This window comes from Salmo salar, chromosome ssa05, assembly GCF_905237065.1.
Source record: "Salmo salar chromosome ssa05, Ssal_v3.1, whole genome shotgun sequence".
NCBI lineage: Eukaryota > Metazoa > Chordata > Actinopteri > Salmoniformes > Salmonidae > Salmo > Salmo salar.
This window is the reverse complement of record NC_059446.1, coordinates 72,082,356-72,105,203: the sequence shown is the minus strand read 5'-3', so window position 1 is coordinate 72,105,203 and position 22,848 is coordinate 72,082,356. Positions and strand designations below refer to the sequence as shown.

General features: G+C 44.8%; 1 protein-coding gene across 4 annotated transcripts in view; it reads left to right on the top strand.

The window, feature by feature from the left end:
• Positions 1 to 21,140, top strand: part of LOC106576644 (non-homologous end joining factor IFFO1) — a 33,033-nt gene extending 11,893 nt beyond the window's left edge. Inside the window, exons 3-9 of one of the 4 annotated variants that reach the window (XR_006769966.1) lie at positions 9,226 to 9,321; positions 12,938 to 13,078; positions 13,182 to 13,369; positions 13,563 to 13,689; positions 16,631 to 16,726; positions 16,872 to 17,781; positions 18,026 to 18,071. Coding sequence is in view for 3 of the 4 variants with exons in the window: in XM_014153890.2 (XP_014009365.1) it covers positions 9,226 to 9,321; positions 12,938 to 13,078; positions 13,182 to 13,369; positions 13,563 to 13,689; positions 16,631 to 16,726; positions 17,651 to 17,781; positions 18,026 to 18,134 (888 nt within the window). In the remaining variant the exon portion in view is untranslated. Of the gene's footprint in view, positions 1 to 9,225; positions 9,322 to 12,937; positions 13,079 to 13,181; positions 13,370 to 13,562; positions 13,690 to 16,630; positions 16,727 to 16,871; positions 17,782 to 18,025 lie in introns of those variants that run through there. The other 3 variants (XM_014153895.2, XM_014153890.2, XM_045718757.1) reach the window with 3 other exon arrangements.
• The last annotated feature ends 1,708 nt before the right edge of the window (positions 21,141 to 22,848 follow it).

Here is a 22,848-nt window from a genome sequence, read left to right as displayed (position 1 = left end):
AACAAAACGTTTTTCCTTTCAGTGAAATATGGAATCATTCCGTATTTTATCTAACGGGTGGCATCCCTAAGTCTAAATATTCCTGTTACATTGCACAACCTTCAATGTTATGTCATAATTACGTAAAATTCTGGTAAATTTGTTCGCAACGAGCCAGGCGGCCCAAACTGTTGCATATACCCTGACTCTGCGTGCAATGAACGCAAGAGAAATGACACAATTTCCCCTGGTTAATATTGCCTGCTAACCTGGATTTCTTTTAGCTAAATATGCAGGTTTAAAAATATATACTTTGTGTATTGATTTTAAGAAAGGCATTGATGTTTATGGTTAGGTACAGTCGTGCAACGATTGTGATTTTTTCGCAAATGCGCTTTTGTTAAATCATCCCCCGTTTGGCGAAGTCGGCTGTCTTTGTTAGGAAGAAATAGTCTTCACAGTTCGCAACGAGCCAGGCGGCCCAAACTGCTGCATGTACCCTGACTCTGTTGCAAGAGAAGTGACACATTTTCCCTAGTTAAATGAAATTCATGTTAGCAGGCAATATTAACTAAATATGCAGGTTTTAAAATATATACTTGTGTATTGATTTTAAGAAAGGCATTGATGTCTATGGTTGGAGCAACGTGTAACTAAGCGATTATATGCAACGCAGGGCAGGCTAGATAAACTGGTAATATCATCAACCATGTGTAAGTAACTAGTGATTATGATTGATTGATTGTTTTTTATAAGATACGTTTAATGCTAGCTAGCAACTTACCTTGGCTTCTTACTGCATTCGTGTAACAGGCAGGCTCCTCGTGGAGTGCAATGTAAAGCAGGTGGTTAGAGCGTTGGACTAGTTAACCGTAAGGTTGCAAGATTGAATCCCCGAGCTGACAAGGTAAAAATCTGTTGTTCTGCCCCTGAACAAGGCAGTTAACCCACCATTCCTAGGCCGTCATTGAAAATAATAATGTGTTTTTAACTGACTTGCCAAGTTAAATAAAGGTCTAAAAATATATATATAAAAAATCGGCCAAATCGGCGTCCAAAAATACCGTTTTCCGATTGTTATGAAAACTTGAAATCGGCCCTAATTAATCGGCCATTCCGATTAATTGGTCAACCTCTAGTTCAGAGGAGACTGTGTGAATCAGGCCTTTTTGCTGCAAAGAAACCACTACTAAAGGACACCAATAAGAAGAAGAGACTTGCTTGGGCAAAGAAACACGAGCAATGGACATTAGACCAGTGGAAATTTGTCCTTTGGTCTGGAGTCCAAATTGGAGATTTTTGGTTCCAACCGCTGTGTGAGTGAAAGGATGATCTCCGTATTTCCCACCGTAAAGCAGGGAGGAGGAGGTGCTATGGTGTGGGGGTGCTTTGCTGGTGACAATGTCTGTGATTTATTTAGAATTCAAGGCACACTTAACCAGCATGGCTACCACAGCATTCTTCAGCGATATGCCTTTGCATCTGGTTTGCGCTTAGTGGGACTATCATTTGTATTTCAACAGGAAAATGACCCAACACACCTCCAGGCTGTGTAAGGGCTATTTTACCAAGAAGGAGAATGATGGAGTGTTGCATCAGATGACCTGGCCTCCACAATCCCCCGACCTCAACCAAATTGAGGTGGTTTGGGATGAGTCGGAGCGCAGAGTGAAGGAAAAGCAGCCAACAAGTGCTCAGCATATGTGGGAACTCCTTCAAGACTGTTAGGAAAACATTCCAACTGAAGCTAGTTGAGAGAATGCCAAGAGTGTGCAAAGCTGTAATCAAGGCAAGGGTTGGCTATTTGATGAATTTCAAATATAAAATATATTTTGATTTGTTTAACAATTTTTGGTTACTACATGATTCTATATTTGTTATTCATAGTTTTGATGTTTACACTATTATTCTACAATGTAGAAAATAGTAAAAATAAAGAAAAACCCTTGAATGAGTAGGTGTTCTTAAACTTTTGACCGGTAGTGTATAAATATTAGGATGAGCAATGTCAGAGTGGCATTGACTAAAATACTGTAGATTATAATACAGTATATACATATGAAATGAGTCAAACAGTATGTAAACATCTATTAAAGTGACCAGTGATTCCATGTCTATGTATATTGGACAGCAGCCTCGAAGGTGCAGGGTTGAGTAACCGGTTGGTAGCCGGCAAGTGATGGCTAGTTTACAGTCTGATGGCCTTGCGATAGAAGCTGTTTTTCAGTCTCTCGGTCCCAGCTTTGATGCATCTGTACTCAATCAATCAATCAAATTTATTTATAAAGCCCTTTTTACATCAGCCGATGTCACAAAGTGCTATACAGAAACCCAGCCTAAAACACCAAACAGCAAGCAATGCAGATGTAGAAGCACGGTGGCTAGGAAAAACTACCTAGAAAGGCAGGAACCTAGGAAGAAACCTAGAGAGGAGCCAGGCTCTGAGGGGTGGCCAGTCCTCTTCAGGCTGTGCCGGGTGGAGATTATAACAGACCATACCCAAGATGTTCAAACGTTCATAGATGACCAGCAGGGTCATTATAATAATAATAATAATAATAATAATAATAATAATAATAATCACAGTGGTTGTAGAGGGTTCAACAGGTCAGCACCTCAGGAGTAAATGTCAGTTGGCTTTCATAGCCGATCATTCAGAGTTAGACACAGCAGGTATGGTAGAGAGAGAGTTGAAAACAGCAGGTCTGGGACAAGGTAGCACGTCCATTGAACAGGTCAGGGTTCCATAGCCGCAAGCAGAACAGTTGAAACTGGATCAGCAGCAGGTGGACTGGGGTGGACTGGGGACAGCAAGGAGTCATCAGGCCAGGTAGTCCTGAGGCATGGTTCTAGGGCTCAGGTCCTCTGAGAGAAAAGGGAGAAAGATAGAGAGTTAAAGGGAGCATACTTAAATTCACACAGGACACCGGATAAGACAGGATAAATACTCCACATATAACAGACTGATCCTAGCCCCCCGACACTAAATATTGCAGCATAAATACTGGAGGCTGAGACAGGAGGGGTCGGGAGACACTGTGGCCCTGTCCGATGATACCCCCGGACAGGGCCAACCAGGCAGGATATAACCCCACCCACTTTGCCAAAGCACAGCCCCCACACCACTAGAGGGATATCTTCAACCACCAACCTACTACCCTGAGACAAGGCTGAGTATAGCCCACGAAGATCTCCCCCAGGGCACGAACCTGAGAGGGGCGCCAACCCAGACAGAAAGATCACGTCAGTGACTCAACCCACTCAAGTGACGCACCCCTCCTAGGTACGACATGGAAGAGCACCAGTAAGCCAGTGACTCAGCCCCCGTAATAGGGTTAGAGGCAGAGAATCCCAGTGGAGAGAGGGGAACCGGCCAGGCAGAGACAGCAAGGGCGGTTCGTCGCTCCAGTGCCTTTCCGTTCAACTTCACACCCCTGGGCCAGACTACACACAATCATAGGACCTACTGAAGAGATGACTTAAAGGTCGAGACCAAGTCTGCGTCTCTCACATGGGTAGGCAAACCATTCCATAAAAATTGAGCTCCATAGGAGAAAGCCCTGCATCCAGCTGTTTGCTTGGAAATTCTAGGGACAATAAGGAGGCCTGCGTCTTGTGACCAGAAGTGTACTGCTCGCAACCACAGGACTCTCCAGAGGTGCGGTCTGCCCAACGTATCACCGGGGGCACACTGCCTGCCTTCCAGGACACCTACAACACCTGATGTCACAGGAAGGCCAAAAAGATAATCTACAACATCAACCACCCGAGACACGGCCTGTTTACCCCGCTATCATCCTGACCTCGCCTTCTGGACAATAGCGGGGTGAACAGGCCATGGCTCAGGTGGTTGATGTCCTTGAAGTGCGGGCAGTGCACTTCCACAGTCCTTGGGAGTGGGCTGTGTTGGTGGCACTGTGTTATCCTCAAATCAGGTGAAGAAGGTGTTTAGCTTGTCCGTGAGCAAGACGTCGGTGTCCTCGACGTAGCTGGTTTTCCCTTTGTAATTCGTGATTGTCTGTAGACCCTGCCACATATGTCGCGGAAGTTGGAGTAGCAGTGGTCATGTGGTTTTTAGCAGCATGGGTACTACAGTCAATGTGTTAATAGAACTTCGGGTGCGTTTTCTTCAAATTTGCTTTGTTAAAATCCCCAAATACAATAAATGCGGCCTCAGGATATGTGGTTTCTAGTTTGCACAAAGTCCAGTGTAGTTCCTTAAGGGCCGTCGTGGTATTGGCTTGAGGGGGAATGTACACGGCTGTGACCATAACTGTAGAGAATTATTTTGGTAGGTAATACAGTCGGCATTTGATTGTGAGGTAATCTAGGTCTGATGAACAAAAGGACTTGAGTTCTGTACATTATCACAATCACACCATAAGTAGTTAATCATGAAACATACACCCCCGCCTTTCTTCTTCCCGGAGAGTTCTCTATTCCTGTGTGCGCGATGTACTGAGAACCCAGCTGGCTGTATTGACTGGGACAGTATATCCGGAGAGAGCCTTGATTCCGTGAAACAGAGTATGTTACAGTCCCTGATGTCTCTCTGGAGGAGATCCTCGCCCTGAGCTCGTATACTTTATTGTCCAGGGACTAAACATTAGCGAGTAATATCCTCGGAACCGGTAGATGGTGTGCACGCCTCCTGAGTCAGACTTGAAGTCTACTCTTCTCCGACAGCGGCGTCTTGTAGCAGCCTCTGGGATAAGTTCAAATGCCCTGGGGGTTACGAACAAAGGTTCCAAATTGGGAAAGTCCTATTCCTGGTCGTAATGCTGGTGAGTTACCACCACTATGATATTCAAAAGTTCTTTCCGTTTGTAAAAAATAACACAAAAAAAACCCAAAATACTGCAAAGTTGCTAAGGAGCTAGAAGCAGAGCTGCCATGTCTGTCGGCGCCATCTTGCCATCGGTGAGCATATGTAGCTGAGCCAGGTGGGGCTCTGGTTTCTCAGGTTTGTTGTGTGTGCGGATGTGTGAGGATGCAACTGCAGGGGACATCTACCTAACCCAGTTAGACAGGCTCTGTTGAGCCAACAGGAGACCACATGGCATGCAGCAAAGTTCCACTTTACATTCAACTATCCATGCAGAACAATGTACAAGAGTTACACAAAGAAACACTCAGGGATGAGTCAAGTCAAGTTACCCTATTTCATTTGCACCACAGACACAATCAACTTTTATGTCAAGACATATCTCAGGAAGAAGTTCTGCAAAATATTATGGCTAGTAGTTTACGGAATCAAATACTTCAGAGAAAAGAGGGAGAATTAGATCAACAATATAATCCAAGGCACTCATGAGATTAAGTAGGCAGGGTTGTCAATGTATAATCTGTGTGTATGTACTGTATGTTTGTGTGTTGTACTTTGGATTTGTAGTAAGACTTAGGGTAAGAACATCTATCCTTACACTGTAAAGAATATATAATCATCATGGACAGATTATACTGTTGTACTTTGGATTTGAAGTGCGATTTGAGTCAAGATTTATAAAGATAAAATATGATGTTTACGTTTTGTCCCTACCCTGAGTTGGTCAATATAGAATGTATTACTGTTTGGCCCTACCCTGAGTTGGTCAATATAGAATGTATTACTGTTTGTCCCTACCCTGAGTTGGTCAATATAGAATGTTTTACTGTTTGGCCCTACCCTGAGATGCTCAATATATAATGTTTTACTGTTTTTCCTTACCTTGAGTTGGTCAATATAGAATGTTTTACTGTTTGTCCCTACCCTGAGATGGTCAATATAGAATGTTTTACTGTTTGGCCCTACCCTGAGTTGGTCAATATAGAATGTTTTACTGTTTAGCCCTACCCTGAGATGGTCAATATAGAATGTTTTACTGTTTGGCCCTACCCTGAGTTGGTCAATATAGAATGTTTTACTGTTTGGCCCTACCCTGAGATGGTCAATATAGAATGTATTACTGTTTGGCCCTACCCTGAGATGGTCAATATAGAATGTTTTACTGTTTGGCCCTACCCTGACTTGGTCAATATAGAATGTTTTACTGTTTGGCCCTACCCTGAGATGGTCAATATAGAATGTTTTACTGTTTGGCCCTACCCTGAGATGGTCAATATAGAATGTTTTACTGTTTGGCCCTACCCTGAAATGGTCAATATAGAATGTTTTACTGTTTTTCCCTACCTTGAGTTGGTCAATATATACTGCTCAAAAAAATAAAGGGAACACTTAAACAACACATCCTAGATCTGAATGAAAGAAATAATCTTATTAAATACTGTTTTCTTTACATTGTTGAATGTGCTGACAACAAAATCACACAAAAATAATCAATGGAAATCCAATTGATCAACCCATGGAGGTCTGGATTTGGAGTCACACTCAAAATTAAAGTGGAAAACCACACTACAGGCTGATCCAACTTTGATGTAATGTCCTTAAAACAAGTAAAAATGAGGCTCAGTAGTGTGTGTGGCCTCTACGTGCCTGTATGACCTCCCTACAACGCCTGGGCATGCTCCTGATGAGGTGGCGGATGGTCTCCTGAGGGATCTCCTCCCAGACCTGGACTAAAGCATCTGCCAACTCCTGGACAGTCTGTGGTGCAACGTGGCGTTGGTGAATGGAGTGAGACATGATGTCCCAGATGTGCTCAATTGGATTCAGGTCTGGGGAACGGGCGGGCCAGTCCATAGCATCAATGCCTTCCTCTTGCAGGAACTGCTGACACACTCCAGCCACATGAGGTCTAGCACTGTCTTGCATTAGGAGAAACCCAGGGCCAACCGCACCAGCATATGGTCTCACAAGGGGTCTGAGGATCTCATCTCGGTACCTAATGGCAGCCAGGCTACCTCTGGCGAGCACATGGAGGGCTGTGCGGCCCCCCAAAGAAATGCCACCCCACACCATGACTGACCCACCGCCAAACCGGTCATGCTGGAGGATGTTGCAGGCAGCAGAACGTTCTCCACGGCGTCTCCAGACTCTGTCACGTCTGTCACATGCTCAGTGTGAACCTGCTTTCATCTGTGAAGAGCACAGGGCACCAGTGGTGAATTTGCCAATCTTGGTGTTCTCTGGCAAATGCCAAACGTCCTGCACGGTGTTGGGCTGTAAGCACAACCCCCACCTGTGGACGTCGGGCCCTCATACCACCCTCATGGAGTCTGTTTCTGACCGTTTGAGCAGACACATGCACATTTGTGGCCTGCTGGAGGTCATTATGCAGGGCTCTGGCAGTGCTTCTCCTGCTCCTCCTTGCACAAATGCGGAGGTAGCGGTCCTGCTGCTGGGTTGTTGCCCTCCTACGGCCTCCTCCACGTCTCCTGATGTACTGGCCTGTCTCCTGGTAGCACCTCCATGCTCTGGACACTATGCTGACAGACACAGCAAACCTTCTTGCCACAGCTCGCATTGATGTGCCATCCTGGATGAGCTGCACTACCTGAGCCACTTGTGTGGGTTGTAGACTCCGTCTCATGCTACCACTAGAGTGAAAGCACCGCCAGCATTCAAAAGTGACCAAAACATCAGCCAGGAAGCATAGGAACTGAGAAGTGGTCTGTGGTCCCCACCTGCAGAACCACTCCTTTATTGGGGGTGTCTTGCTAATTGCCTATAATTTCCACCTGTTGTCTATTCCATTTGCACAACAGCATGTGACATTTATTGTCAATCAGTGTTGCTTCCTAAGTGGACAGTTTGATTTCACAGAAGTGTGATTGACTTGGAGTTACATTGTGTTGTTTAAGTGTTCCCTTAATTTTTTTGAGCAGTGTATAATGTTTTACTGTTTGTCCCTACCCTGAGATGGTCATTATAGAATGTTTTACTGTTTGGCCCTACCCTGAGTGGGTCGATATAGAATGTATTACTGTTTGGCCCTACCCTGAGTTGGTCAATATAGAATGTTTTACTGTTTGGCCCTACCCTGAGTTGGTCAATATAGAATGTATTACTGTTTGGCCCTACCCTGAGATGCTCAATATAAACTCAGCAAAAAAAGAAACGTCCCTTTTACAGGACCCTGTCTTTCAATGATAATTAGTAAAAATCCAAATAACTTCACAGATCTTAATTGTAAAGGGTTTAGACGCTGTTTTCCATGCTTGTTCAATGAACCATACACAATTAATGAACATGAAACGGTCGTTAAGACACTAACAGCTTACAGACGGTAGGCAATTAAGGTCACAGGACTGAGGGCTTGTAGGCCTGTTGTAAGGTAGGTCCTCACCAGACATCTTTGGCAACAATGTCGCCTATGGGCACAAACCCACTGTCGCTGGACCAGACATGCCTGGCAAAAAGTACTCTTCACTGACGAGTTGTGGTTTTGTCTCACCAGGGGTGATGGTCGGATTCGCGTTTATCGTCGAAGGAATAAGCATTACACCGAGGCCTGTACTCTGGAGCGGGATCCATTTGGAGGTGGAGGGTCCATCATGGTCTGGGGCGGTGTGTCACAGCATCATTGGACTGAGCTTGTTGTCTTTGCAGGCAATCTCAACGCTGTGCGTTACAGAGAAGACATCCTCCTCCCTCATGTGGTACCCTTCCTGCAGGCTCATCCTGACATGACCCTCCAGCATGACAATGCCACCAGCCATAGTGCTCGTTCTGCACGTGAATTCCTGCAAGACAGGAATGTCAGTGTTCTGCCATGGCCAGCAAAGAGCCCGGATCTCAATCCCATTGAGCACGTCTTGGACCTGTTGGATTGGTGGGTGAGGGATAGGGACATTTCCCCCCAGAAATGTCAGGGAACTTGTATGTGCCTTGGTGGAAGAGTGGGGTAACATCTCACAGCAAGAACAGGCAAATCTGGTGCAGTCCATGAGGAGGAGATGCACTGCAGTACTTAATGCAGCTGGTGGCCACACCAGATACTGACTGTTACTTTTGATTTTGACCCCCCTTTGTTCAGGGACACATTATTCCATTTCTGTTAGTCACATTTCTGTGGAACTTGTTCTATTTATGTCTCAGTTGTTGAATCTTGTTATGTTCATACAAATATTTACACATGTAAAGTTTGCTGTAAATAAACGCAGTTGACAGTGAGAGGCTGTTTTTTTGTTGTTGCTGAGTTTATAATTTGGCCTTTTCCAGAAAGTAGGGGCTGAGCTGGTTTGCAGGATGTGTGTGAGTGGTGGGGTTGTGTGTGTGTTCGTGCAGGCCTGCGTGCGTTTGTGTGTCTGCGTGTACCTGTGTGCATGGACATGCATCTCATGATTATGTGTGTGTTTTGTTTGTAGGACCTCCAGGAGAGTGAGGGCTGTCAGGATGAGTTGGCTGTCAGAGTGCAGCAGCTGAAGGCTGAACTGGTGCTCTTCAAAGGCCTCATGAGCAACGTGAGTCTACATCCACAAAGTTCCTCTCAATATGCACCTTCTCTTATCCAATCCAATTGTATTGGTCACATACACATGGTTAGCAGATGTTATTGCGAGTGTAGTGAAATGCTTATGCTTCTAGATCTGACAGTGCAGCAGTATCTAACAGGTAATATCTAACAAATTCCACAACAAAACCTAATACACACAATCTAGTAAAGGAATGAGATGAGAATATATAAGTATAAAATATATGGATGAGCAGTGACAGAGCGGCTAAGATGCAACAGATAGTGAAGAATAGATAGTGAAGGATACAGTATATACATATGTGATACGTAATGCCAGATATGTAAACATTCTTAAAGTGGCATTATTAAAGTGACTAGTGTTCCATTTATTAAAGTGGCCAATGATATCAAGTCTGTAGGTAGGCAGCCCCCTCTCTGTGCTAGTGGTGGCTGTTTAACAATCGGATGGCCTTGAGATAGAAGCTCTTTTTCAATCTCTCTGTCCCAGATTTGATGCACCTGTACTGACCTCGCCTTCTGGATGGAAGCGGGGTGAACAGGCAGTGGCTCGGGTGGTTGTTGTCCTTGATCTTTTTGCCTTCCTGTGACATCGGGTGTTGTAGGTGTCCTGGAGGGCAGGTAGTTTGCCCCCGGTGATGCGGTGTGCAGACCGCACCTCCCACTGGAGAGCCCTGCGGTTGTGGGTGGTGCAGTTAGTGTTACAGGCGGTGATACAGCCCGACAGGATGCTCTCAATTGTGCACCTGTAAAAGTTATTGAGGGTTTTCGGTTACAAGCCAACATTTTTTCAGCCTCCTGAGGTTGAAGAGGCGATATTGCGCCTTCTTCACCATACTGTCTGTGTGCGTGGACCATTTCAGTTTGTCGGTGATATATACACCGAGGACCTTCACTTTCCACCTTCTCCACTACTGTCCCGTCGATGTGGATAGGGGGGTGCTCCCTTTGCTGTTTCCTCAAGTCCACAATCCTCTCTTTTGTTTTGCTGACATTGAGTGAGAGGTTATTTTCCTGACACCACATTCCGAGGGCCCTCACCTCCTCCCTGTAGGCCGTCTCGTCGTTGTTGGTAATCAAGCCTACTACTGTAGTGTCGTCTGCAAACTTGATAATTGAGCTGGAGGCGTGCATGGTCACGCAGTCATGGGTGAACAAGGAGTACAGGAGAGGGCTAAGAACGCACCCGTGTGGGGCCCCAGTGTTGAGGATCAGCGGAGTGGAGATGTTGTTTCCTACCTTCACCACCTGGTGGCGGCCCGTCAGGAAGTCCAGGACCCAGTTGCACAGGGCGGGGTCGAGACCCAGGGTCTCAAGCTTAATGATGAGTTTGGAGGGTACTATGGTGCTGAATGCTGAGCTGTAGTCAATGAACATCATTCTTACGTAGCTATTCCTCTTGTCCAGATGGGATAGGGCAGTGTGATGGCGATTGCATCGTCTGTGGGCCTATTGCGGCGGTAAGCAAATTGGAGTGGGTCTAGGGTGACAGGTAGGTTGGAGGTGATATGATCCTTGACTAGTCTCTCAAAGCACTTCATGATGACAGAAGTGAGTGCTACCGGGCGATAGTCATTTAGTTCAGTTACCTTTGCCTTATTGGGTACAGGAACAATGGTGGACATCTTGAAGCATGTGGGGACAGCAGACGGATAGGGATTGATTGAATATGTCCGTAAACACACCAGCCAGCTGGTCTGTGCATGCTCTGAGGACGCGGCTAGGGATGCCGTCTGGGCCGGAAGCCTTGCGAGGGTTAACAGGTTTAAGTGTTTTACTCACGTTGGCCACGGAGAAGGAGAGCCCACAGTCTTTGGTAGTGGGCTGTGTTGGTGGCACTTTATTGTCCTCAAAACGCGCAAAGAAGTTGTTTGAATTTGTCTGGGAGCGAGACGTCTATGTCCGTGACGGGAATGGTTTTCTTTTTGTAATCCCTGATTGTCTGTAGACCCTGCCACATACGTCTCATGTTTGAGCCGTTGAATTGCGACTCCACTTTGTCTCTATACTGACGCTTTGCTTATTTGATTGCCTTACGGCGGGAATAGCTACACTGTTTGTATTTGGACATGTTTCCAGTCGCCTTGCCATGGTTAAATGCGGTGGTACGTGCTTTCAGTTTTGAGCGACTGCTGCGATCAATCCATGGTGTCTGGTTAGGGAAAGTTTTAGTCACAGTGGTTACACGGATACACTTCCTTATAAACTCGCTCACCGAATCAGTGTATATGTCAATGTTATTGTCTGAGGCTACCCGGAACATATCCCAGTCCATGTGATCGAAGCAATCTTGAAGCGTGGAATACAATTGGTCAGACCAGCGTTGGATAGACCTATGCACGGGCGCTTCCTGTTTTAGTTTCTGACTATAGGAGGGGAGTAACAAGATGCAGTCATGGTCAGATTTGCCAAAAGGAGGGCGGGGGAGGGCCTTGTATGCATCGCAGAAGTTAGAGTAGCAGTGGTCGAGTGTGTTACTCGCTCCTGTACTGCAATCGATATACTGATAGAATTTAGGTAGCCTTGTTCTCAGATTAGCTTTGTTAAAATCCCCAGCTACAATAAATGCAGCCTCAGGATATATGCTTTCCAGTTTGCATGAAGTCCAGTGAAGTTCCTTGATGACCGTCTTGGTATCCGCTTGCAGGGGGATATACATGGCTGTGACGATAACCAAGGAGAGTTCTCTTGCGAGATAATAGGGTCTGCATTTGATTGTGAGGAATTCTAGGTCAGGTGAACAAAAGAACTTGTATGTTCTTACAATTACACCATGAGTCGTTAATCATGAAACATACACCCCGCCCTTCTTCTTATCAGAGAGATGTTTGTTCCTGTCGGCGCGATGCACTGAAAATCCCGTTGGCTGTGGCTGTACGGACTCCGTGAAACAGAGTATGTTACAATCCCGGATATCTCTTTGGAAAGCAACTCTTGCCCTAATTTCGTCGACTTTGTTAACTAGGGACTAGACGTTAGCGAGTAATATACTTGGAAGCTGTGGGTGGTATGCGCGTATCCGAAGCCTCACTAGAAGACCGCTCCGGCACCCTTTCCTCCGACGGCGTTGTTTTGGGTTGGCCTCTGGAATCAGTTCAAATGCCCTGGGAGTTGCAGACAAAGGATCCGCTTTGGGAAAGTCATATTCCTGGTTGTAGTGCTGGTTGTGCTGGTAAGTTGATGTCTCTCTGATATCCAATAGTTCTTCCCAGCTGTATGTAATAACACTTAAGGTTTTCTGGGCTAACACTAAGAAATAATGCATAAAAAAACTAAATACTGCAGTTTCCTAAGGACTTGAAGCGAAGCTGCCATCTCTATCGGCGCCATCTCATGTTGCCATACACACCTAACAGAACCATCATCAACAACTGGTATACATCTTTCTCCCTATATACACACACAGCCTCATACTGTCCTGATCTGACTGCACACAAATCATCTGCTCATCGATGACCCTTTTCACTCTCAATATTGTCTGGTTCATTCTCCTGTCCCACTGGGTCCCCTAGTCTGTTTCTCACACTCTACACAGAGATCACTCCTGGTCTGGTTAGGATGATTACTGTTACTAGGAGACCGTAACAATCTCTCTTTCTGTGTAGAACATGTCTGATCTGGACAGTAAGATCCAGGAGAAGGCCATGAAGGTGGACATGGACATCTGTAGACGCATCGACATCACGGCTCGCCTGTGTGACGTGGCCCAGCAGAGGAACTGTGAGGATGTCATCCAGATGTATCAGGTAGTCTGTCTGTCTTTCTGTCTGACGGTGTCTGTCTGTCTCTGACGGTGTCTGTCTGTGTCAGTCTGTCTGTGTCTGTCTAAGTCTCTCTTTCCACTCCTAGGTCCCTAACACCCAGTCTGCCATCAACTGTCGCCCCCGGAAACAGACCCCGCTGTCCGTCAACAGTAGCGAGGGTGATGAGACTATCAGCACCTCGGAGAGCGATGGGGGCCTGCCCAGAGAGGAGGAGCTCTGTGGCTCGTCAGCCAGTCAGATCAACGAGGAAATGCAGAGGATGCTCAACCAGCTGTGAGTAACATTACAGGACTGGTGTTTGTTACATGTGTAGTTTCTCTTATCTGGCTTCTACAGGTACAACCAGCTTCTACACAGTCTATACTCTACCATAGTAAAGGTATTAGACTGATAAGAAGGAATCTTCCATGTGCAGTTTCTCCAGAGGCCAAACAAACTTTAATAAACAAACGTGTGTGTGTTGCAGGCGGGAGTGTGAGTTTGAAGATGACTGTGACAGCTTGGCCTGGGAGGAGACAGAGGAGACTCTGCTGCTGTGGGAGGACTTCCCAGGATGCACTCTGGCTCCGGAGACCACCCACCAGCCAGGAGAGGTATGGAGCGCTTTAGAATGTTGATGTTTAGGTATTCCATAGTAACTCTATGGGGTTAACTGATGTTAGAACTATGGAAGCAGTACCTTCAACTTCTCATAAGTATAAATTGATAACTTAGTGCAATGCCTTTGTCCAAGTAGTACGGATATCTTTTTGCAGAGGTTACACAACAGCCCATAGACATTTATCAGTTGTTTCTGTATTCGCAGTTACTCAGTTTATAGCATTGTCAATTGTATTTTCCAGGAAATGGTTTTGAATAGAGCTAGACAGATGAGTCGGGTGAGGGATGGGCTAATGGCCTGCTGAAAACAGGGTTTATTGCTCACAGGCATTGGGCCTGGCTGTCTGATTTCAGTGGTGCTAGTGGTTTAAACTGTCCCAGGGCACTGACCTTCACTCCTCTGGGAAATATATTTTATCAGGCGATTTAAAAAAACAAAAAAAATGTTCCCCCAACACACTCACACACTCCAAAAAGCTTTTCACTAATGACTGCATGCCTGGAGGCTTGTGTCTGCACACTGACACACACGCACACACACACACACACGCACACACACTGACACACACTGACACACACACACACTAGTTAGTATCTGTTTTCCATTTACCAGTCAGAAGAAACATTTTTAACAGTGTCTTGTCACTCTGAGGTAAATAAAAAGGCCTTACTCAGTGTAATTTAATTAACTGATTACATCAGTAGATTACCTCAGCTATGTGTAACACTACTGTGTTGTACTGTCTGGTCATGAGGTGTACCAGGTGTAACACTACTGTGTTGTACTGTCTGGTCAGTACTCACACAGACAGACACGTCTTCATAAACAACCAATACTCACACAGACAGACACGTCTTCATAAACAACCAATACTCACACACACAGACACGTCTTCATAAACAAGCAATACTCACACACACAGACACGTCTTCATATACAACCAATACTCACACAGACACGTCTTCATAAACAACCAATACTCACACAGACAGACACGTCTTCATAAACAACCAATACTCACACAGACAGACACGTCTTCATAAACAACCAATACTCACACACACAGACACGTCTTCATAAACAACCAATACTCACACAGACAGACACGTCTTCATAAACAACCAATACTCACACAGACAGACACGTCTTCATAAACAACCAATACTCACACAGACAGACACGTCTTCATAAACAACCAATACTCACACAGACAGACACGTCTTCATAAACAACCAATACTCACACAGACAGACACGTCTTCATAAACAACCAATACTCACACACACAGACACGTCTTCATAAACAACCAATACTCACACACACAGACACGTCTTCATATACAACCAATACTCACACAGACACGTCTTCATAAACAACCAATACTCACACAGACAGACACGTCTTCATAAACAACCAATACTCACACAGACAGACACGTCTTCATAAACAACCAATACTCACACAGACAGACACGTCTTCATAAACAACCAATACTCACACAGACAGACACGTCTTCATAAACAACCAATACTCACACACACAGACACGTCTTCATATACAACCAATACTCACACAGACAGACACGTCTTCATAAACAACCAATACTCACACAGACAGACACGTCTTCATAAACAACCAATACTCACACAGACAGACACGTCTTCATAAACAACCAATACTCACACAGACACGTCTTCATAAACAACCAATACTCACACAGACAGACACGTCTTCATAAACAACCAATACTCACACACACAGACACGTCTTCATAAACAACCAATACTCACACACACAGACACGTCTTCATATACAACCAATACTCACACACACAGACACGTCTTCGTAAACAAGCAATACTCACACAGACAGACACGTCTTCATAAACAACCAATACTCACACAGACAGACACGTCTTCATAAACAACCAATACTCACACAGACAGACACGTCTTCATAAACAACCAATACTCACACAGACAGACACGTCTTCATAAACAACCAATACTCACACACACAGACACGTCTTCATAAACAACCACAATCTTTCTCCTCTCTCTATCATTCTATCACCGTACTCTTTAATTTATCACTTCCATTTATTTTTCTTCCCATCTCCCCCTCTCTCCATCTCCCCCTCTCTCCGTCTCCCCCTCTCTCCGTCTCCCCCTCTCTCCGTCTCCCCCTCTCTCCGTCTCCCCCTCTCTCCATCTCCCCCTCTCTCCGTCTCCCCCTCTCTCCGTCTCCCCCTCTCTCCATCTCCCCCTCTCTCCATCTCCCCCCTCTCTCCATCTCCCCCCTCTCTCCGTCTCCCCCCTCTCTCCATCTCCCCCTCTCTCCGTCTCCCCCATTTCTCCGTCTCCTTCCATCTCTCCGTCTCCTTCCGTCTCCCCCTCGCTCCGTCTCCCCCTCGCTCCGTCTCCCCCTCTCTCCGTCTCCCCCTCTCTCCGTCTCCCCCATTTCTCCTTCTCCCCCTCTCTCCGTCTCCCCCTCTCTCCGTCTCCTTCCGTCTCCCCCTCTCTCCGTCTCCCCCTCTCTCCGTCTCCCCTCTCTCCGTCTCCCCATCTCTCCGTCTCCTTCCATCTCTCCGTCTCCTTCCGTCTCCCCCTCTCTCTGTCTCCCCTCTCTCCGTCTCCCCCTCTCTCCGTCTCCCCCATCTCTCCATCTCCCCCATCTCTCCGTCTCCCCCATCTCTCCGTCTCCTTCCATCTCTCCGTGTCTCCCCCTCTCTCCGTCTCCCCCATCTCTCCGTCTCCTTCCATCTCTCCGTCTCCCCCCTCTCTCCGTCTCCCCCCTCTCTCCGTCTCCCCCATCTCTCCGTCTCCTTCCATCTCTCCGTCTCCCCCCTCTCTCCGTCTCCCCGTCTCCCCCTCTCTCCATCTCTCTCTCCATCTCCTTCCCTCTCTCTCTCTCTCTTCCTCCTTCCCTCTCAGCAGGAAGACCAGTGTCTGGAGAAGGTGATTAACGACACTGAGGACTTATTCAAATCCAGGGAGAAAGAATACCAAGAGACCATCGACCAGATTGAGGTGGGGGGTGTGAGACAGTGTGTCTAGGGCTATGTTAGTGTTTGACCATGTGTTTCTCCCCAGTATGACTCAGCTACAGCTAAGAGTGATGTGTTTCTCCCCAGTATGACTCAGCTACAGCTAAGAGTGATGTGTTTCTCCCCAGTATGACTTGGCTACAGCTAAGAGTGATGTGTTTCTCCCCAGTATGACTCGGCTACAGCTAAGAGTGATGTGTTTCTCCCCAGTATGACTCGGCTACAGCTAAGAGTGATGTGTTTCTCCCCAGTATGACTCGGCTACAGCTAAGAGTGATGTGTTTCTCCCCAGTATGACTCGGCTACAGCTAAGAGTGATGTGTTTCTCCCCAGTATGACTTGGCTACAGCTAAGAGTGATGTGTTTCTCCCCAGTATGACTCAGCTACAGCTAAGAGTGATGTGTTTCTCCCCAGTATGACTCAGCTACAGCTAAGAGTGATGTGTTTCTCCCCAGTATGACTTGGCTACAGCTAAGAGTGATGTGTTTCTCCCCAGTATGACTCGGCTACAGCTAAGAGTGATGTGTTTCTCCCCAGTATGACTCGGCTACAGCTAAGAGTGATGTGTTTCTCCCCAGTATGACTTGGCTACAGCTAAGAGTGATGTGTTTCTCCCCAGTATGACTCGGCTACAGCTAAGAGTGATGTGTTTCTCCCCAGTATGACTTGGCTACAGCTAAGAGTGATGTGTTTCTCCCCAGTATGACTTGGCTACAGCTAAGAGTGATGTGTTTCTCCCCAGTATGACTTGGCTACAGCTAAGAGTGATGTGTTTCTCCCCAGTATGACTTGGCTACAGCTAAGAGTGATGTGTTTCTCCCCAGTATGACTTGGCTACAGCTAAGAGTGATGTGTTTCTCCCCAGTATGACTTGGCTACAGCTAAGAGTGATGTGTTTCTCCCCAGTATGACTTGGCTACAGCTAAGAGTGATATGAACCGTCACCTACATGAATACATGGAGATGTGTTCTATGAAGAGAGGCCTGGATGTACAGATGGAGACCTGCAGGAGACTCATCACCCAGAGTGGGGACAGGTACACTCACTCTCTGCCACCGGCATTCACTTCTCTCTCACGATTTCTCTTTGGCTTACTTTTAATGACTTACAGTAGTTTACAGTAATCCGTAAATTTTCTTTGACCAAGTTCTAAACGCATTCTTGTGCCTACTGTATACCTGTTATTGTCTAAATGATGCATTCCCCCAAAAATGATCTTCTTTCTCTCTCTCGCTCTTTCTCTTTCTTTCTCTCAATCTCCTGCTCGCTCTCTTTTATAGTAAGCCTGGCTCTCCTGTGGCTGTGGCTGGTGAAGAGAGCGTTGACCAGGCAGAGAAGGAAGGGACAACAGCGTCACCACCTCTCTCCAACTCTCCTCCCAGATCATGACCTATCAAGACCACCTCCATCACATGACCTTCATTCCATCCAACCACAGCACCACTCAACACTCCGCCGTCACTATAGCAACGCCATGTTTACATTCTAACCACTAGATGCTTATTTGTCTATTTTTAATTTTCTTCATGCCATCTTCATTCACAAGCTTCAATATAGGAAAGTGTCAGATCTATCTGTTTTAGCGACGGTGTAGTGTTGTGTGTTTCCAACAGCTTTTAGTCCCCTCTACTGGGAAGTGGTATTACTAGCACCATGGACGTCTGTACATAAGACTCCACTGTTTAGCAGAGCAAAGGTAACAAGGTAATGGATTGAAATACACCACTTGAATTGAGAATACCTCATAGAAAAGTATGAGCAATATTTGAATGAACTCATATGAATTGTAGGCTAGCGTGTACTCTTAAGGTAGGTAGTTGTTGGTACTACAGAGAACCATGGTAATAACTCCCCTATAGCATGATCCATTTCCACACAGCCATAATGATAAACACACCGCACACACACCAACACACACCAATACATTCATGTCAGGCTAGCATAGCAGATCATTCTAACAGTGTGCTGTCCTGTTGCTACATTATGAGGGTTGTTTTCAGACTCAGTCAAACTCACCTAGAAGTATAACACAGTAAATATAAGCCTTAGGATGTGTTCGTAAATTCACTGGAGTGCCAGAGTGCGCTCTGGGCGTTCGTAATTCAAAGCGTTGTCAGATTGTCCGTTCGTAAATTCAGAGTGTTTCGCTCTTGGAGCGTTCCCGAGCGCACGCTGGACGCTCTGGCCGAGGAGTAGGGTTTATCCGAGCGTTCTGACCTCACAACGGCAGTCAAGCACCCAAGCTAACAGACTAACGTTGGCTAGCTTGCTAGCTACTTCCAGACACAAATGAGAGAACACCTCACTCTGACCATTTTACTCTCCCTAGCAGAGTTGGTTAGGTTGTTTACATGTTATCTAGCGTGTTGGTGACTCTAACTGTGATGCTGGCAACAATTTAATTAAGCTTTTTGCCGATGTTTACTGACACCGGCCCTATTCAACGGGTGTTGAGCGCTAGTAAAGTCATCAGTTATTCTGCGCTCTGTTACACTCAGATGAGAGTGCTTTGAAATCGGAGTAGATGGCCAGAGAAAATGTACGAACGCACCCTTAAACAAAGCAAAGCCCAGTTGGCAAGAGACAAAAACTCCAGATGTATCACTTTATTAGCAACAAAACAGAAATATACTGTACTGTATCATAGTTATTCAAACAGACTAAAATAATATCAAATCACTCATTTTATCAAGTCATCTACACTTCATTCATATGTATCAATGAAAACTAGAAAAAGTCAAGTAGTAAACTAAACTCTAAGATGCAGTCACTCCGATGGCGTCACTGATATCCCCTGTGTGTGATTCTGAACTCATGAGTCACATTTTGAAACAAAAGCCTGCTCGATTCTCTGCCCTTTTGTTGACACCAGACAGGGTGCCAAGGTAACATTATTTTACCGTCCTGTTTCACTTACCTGCTATTTACTAAGGAATTATTGGATAACATTGTGTAACATTTTATTCTTTCTTCAACACAATTGGTAACTACCTGGTACTAAATGTTACATAGTGGTGCTTGTTTCACTGAATCCCAAAGAACCCCAAAAGTCGTTTTATTGTAATTATAATGTAATACCATTTTACTGTGTCGAGTAAAGTAAATAGGAGACTGTAACCAGAGTCAACAAGAGGAGAGAGGGGGGAGAGAGAGAGAGCAGAGATTTTTGTTTTAGAATGCAGCCGTAGCCTAGGGTTTCCACTAGATAACATAGCCACAAAGTCAAAATAGGCTATATCGTAAAATGTCATTAAAATAAAAATGTGCTTTTTGGTCTTAATTTAAGGTTAGGGTTAGGCAGAAGCTTTAGCAGTGTGGTTAAGTTTAGGGTCAGATTTTAAGAAGATAAATTGTAGAAATAGGAAGGGTTTATGACTTTGTGCTTGTGTAAACTAGTGATGACCATAGCCTAGCCTGGTTCCAGATCTGTATATGTGCTTTAGTCAACTCCTCTAACTATTGTTGTCATGCCATATGATTTTCTATGTGTCTCCAGAGAGCCCATCTCTGCCACTGATCCACTTATATCAGGTACTTTGACTATTGGCATGGCAACTATGGTGAGAGAAGTTCGCTAGAGCACATACTGATCTGGGACCAGGCTAGTAATAGGCTCTGTGTCGGCCCTATATGTGGTAGTGCAGTGTAAATAGTGTAAATACTCTGTTGAAGCTGATCTGAGGTCAGCTCTGGGGCCTTGCCCTGCTCTCTGTGTCTCTCTGTCACTGACACAGGGAGAGGGATACATATGACAAAGGGCATTGACACCCAAGTGTTATTATACCTACGAGCTGTCTAATGTATACTAATGTTTTGTATAGTTTCCAGCAGCAGAGAGCAGAGAAAGGCCCTGCTACTCTGTCCTCTAGCAGGGAGATAGGTAGGCTAGGCTATGGTAAGTTAGATAGGAGAGATCTATGCATCTGTTCTGTGCTCTCTATTTCTATGTGCTGCAGTCTGATCTGGTTGGTAAGGACTGAAATGCATCAGTAGTATTGTATCAGAGAGAAACGGAAGATTGATGAACAGGCTATAAAAGACAGAATGTCTACAGATGAACAAATAGATAGACAGACAGATGAATGTACAGTACGGATAGATGGACAGATGAATGAATAGATGGATAGATTGATGACCTGCTGAGATAATTTGTTTTTGCTACTTGAGTGCCAAAGCAACTGAAAACAAGCAGTCTGAATGAACTTTGAGAAATATTGCTGAGACATTGTTATAGAAGTACTAAATACTGATGCTGAAAATCTATCTGACACGGTGCTTGATATGACCTAACCTATTTTTGAGCTTAAAAGTTAGCCGTTATAAAGAAAGAGCAAAGCAAATATGTATATTCAATAATACAGCAGTAACAGCAATAATAAGAGCATTATATGTAACAGAAGAATAATAATGACATGTACAGATGTAGGATCTTAATTTGATCACCTTTGTTGCTGAGAATTTTCCTGTTCTAAAAGGGCTTCTAAAGTTTGTAATTTCCACTTTGAAATTTCAGACTTGATTTTCCCTAATGAAAAATGCATTAACCCATACAAAAATGGCCATTAATTATAATCCACATAATACATCACATTTCCTGTTGCTGCAGAATTTTGTCCTGGCTCAAATTAAGATTCTACATCTGTAATAATTAAAACTCGTACACGTCACGAATGTAAACAATTACTGAGGAAAACTTACTTTATTTTCTCCACTTGTCACTTCATATTTGTAGATGGGGTGAAATCGTTACAGCTGAGGAGTAGATTTCCCCTCTCTTAATTCAACATACACAATGTTATTATTCAGTAGAATGTAGATGTACAATACATTTTTGTTCGTCTTCGTTGACATTGAAAGATGCTTGACATTGAATATAAAACACTCTCTCTTACCTCAGATAAACAATATTTAATAACTCAATAATAGAACACAAGGATTCCTTCACAAATACTATATATTTATCAACAACCAAATGGAGGCTTCAGTTTTAGGTCCATTTCATTTGTGTTTTTCTTTTTCTTGTTTGATGGGGAAGTTGTTGAAACAGGTGCAGGCTGCTGGTCACACCTCAATATTCTAGTATTCTAGAAGGGTTTCCAAGGCTTTCTCTGAACGATTATATAGGTTGTGAAGAACAGGTTTTGAAACCATGGAGAAATTATATGCATGTCTTAAGCTACAGTTAAAGTTGGAAGTTTACATACACTTAGGTTGGAGTCATTAAAACTCGTTTTTCAACCACTCCACAAATTTCTTGTTAACAAACTATAGTTTTGGCAAGTCAGTTAGGAAATAGATGGCGTCATGAGGAAGGAAAATTATGTGGATATATTGAAGCAACATCTCAAGACATCAGTCAGGAAGTTAAAGCTTGGTTGCAAATGGGTCCTCCAAATGGACAATGACCCCAAGCATACTTCCAAAGTTGTGGCAAAATGGCTTAAGGACAACAATGTCAAGGTTGTCAAGGTTGTGATGGTCACTCCGACCATCACAAAGCCCTGACCTCAATCCTATAGAAAATTTGTGGGCAGAACTGAAAAAGCGTGTGCGAGCAAGGAGCCTACAAACCGGACTCAGTTACACCATATCTGTCAGGAGGAATGGGCCAAAATTCCCCCAACTTATTGTGGGAAGCTTGTGGAAGGCTACCCGAAACATTTGACCCAAGTTAAACAATTTAAATGCAATGCTACCAAATACTAATTGAGTGTATGTAAACTTCTGACCCACTGGGAATGTGATGAAAGAAATAAAAATTTAAATAAATCATTCTCTCTTCTGTTATTCGGACATTTCGCATTCTTAAAATAAAGTGGTCATCCTAACAGACCTAAGGCAGGGAATGTTTACTAGGATTAAATGTCAGGAATTGTGAAAAACTCAGTTTAAGTGTATTTGGCTAAGGTGTTTGTAAACTTCCGACTTCAACTGTATGTATTGGGTATGCCATTCCTTTGGCTAGGAGTTTCTCCTGACCACATGACCTAGGTCCTAGACCGGGGTATTCAACTATTACCCTACAAGGTCCGGAGCCTGCTGGTTTTCTGTTCTACCTGATTTACTAATTGCACCCACCTGGTGTCCCAGGTCTAAATCAGTC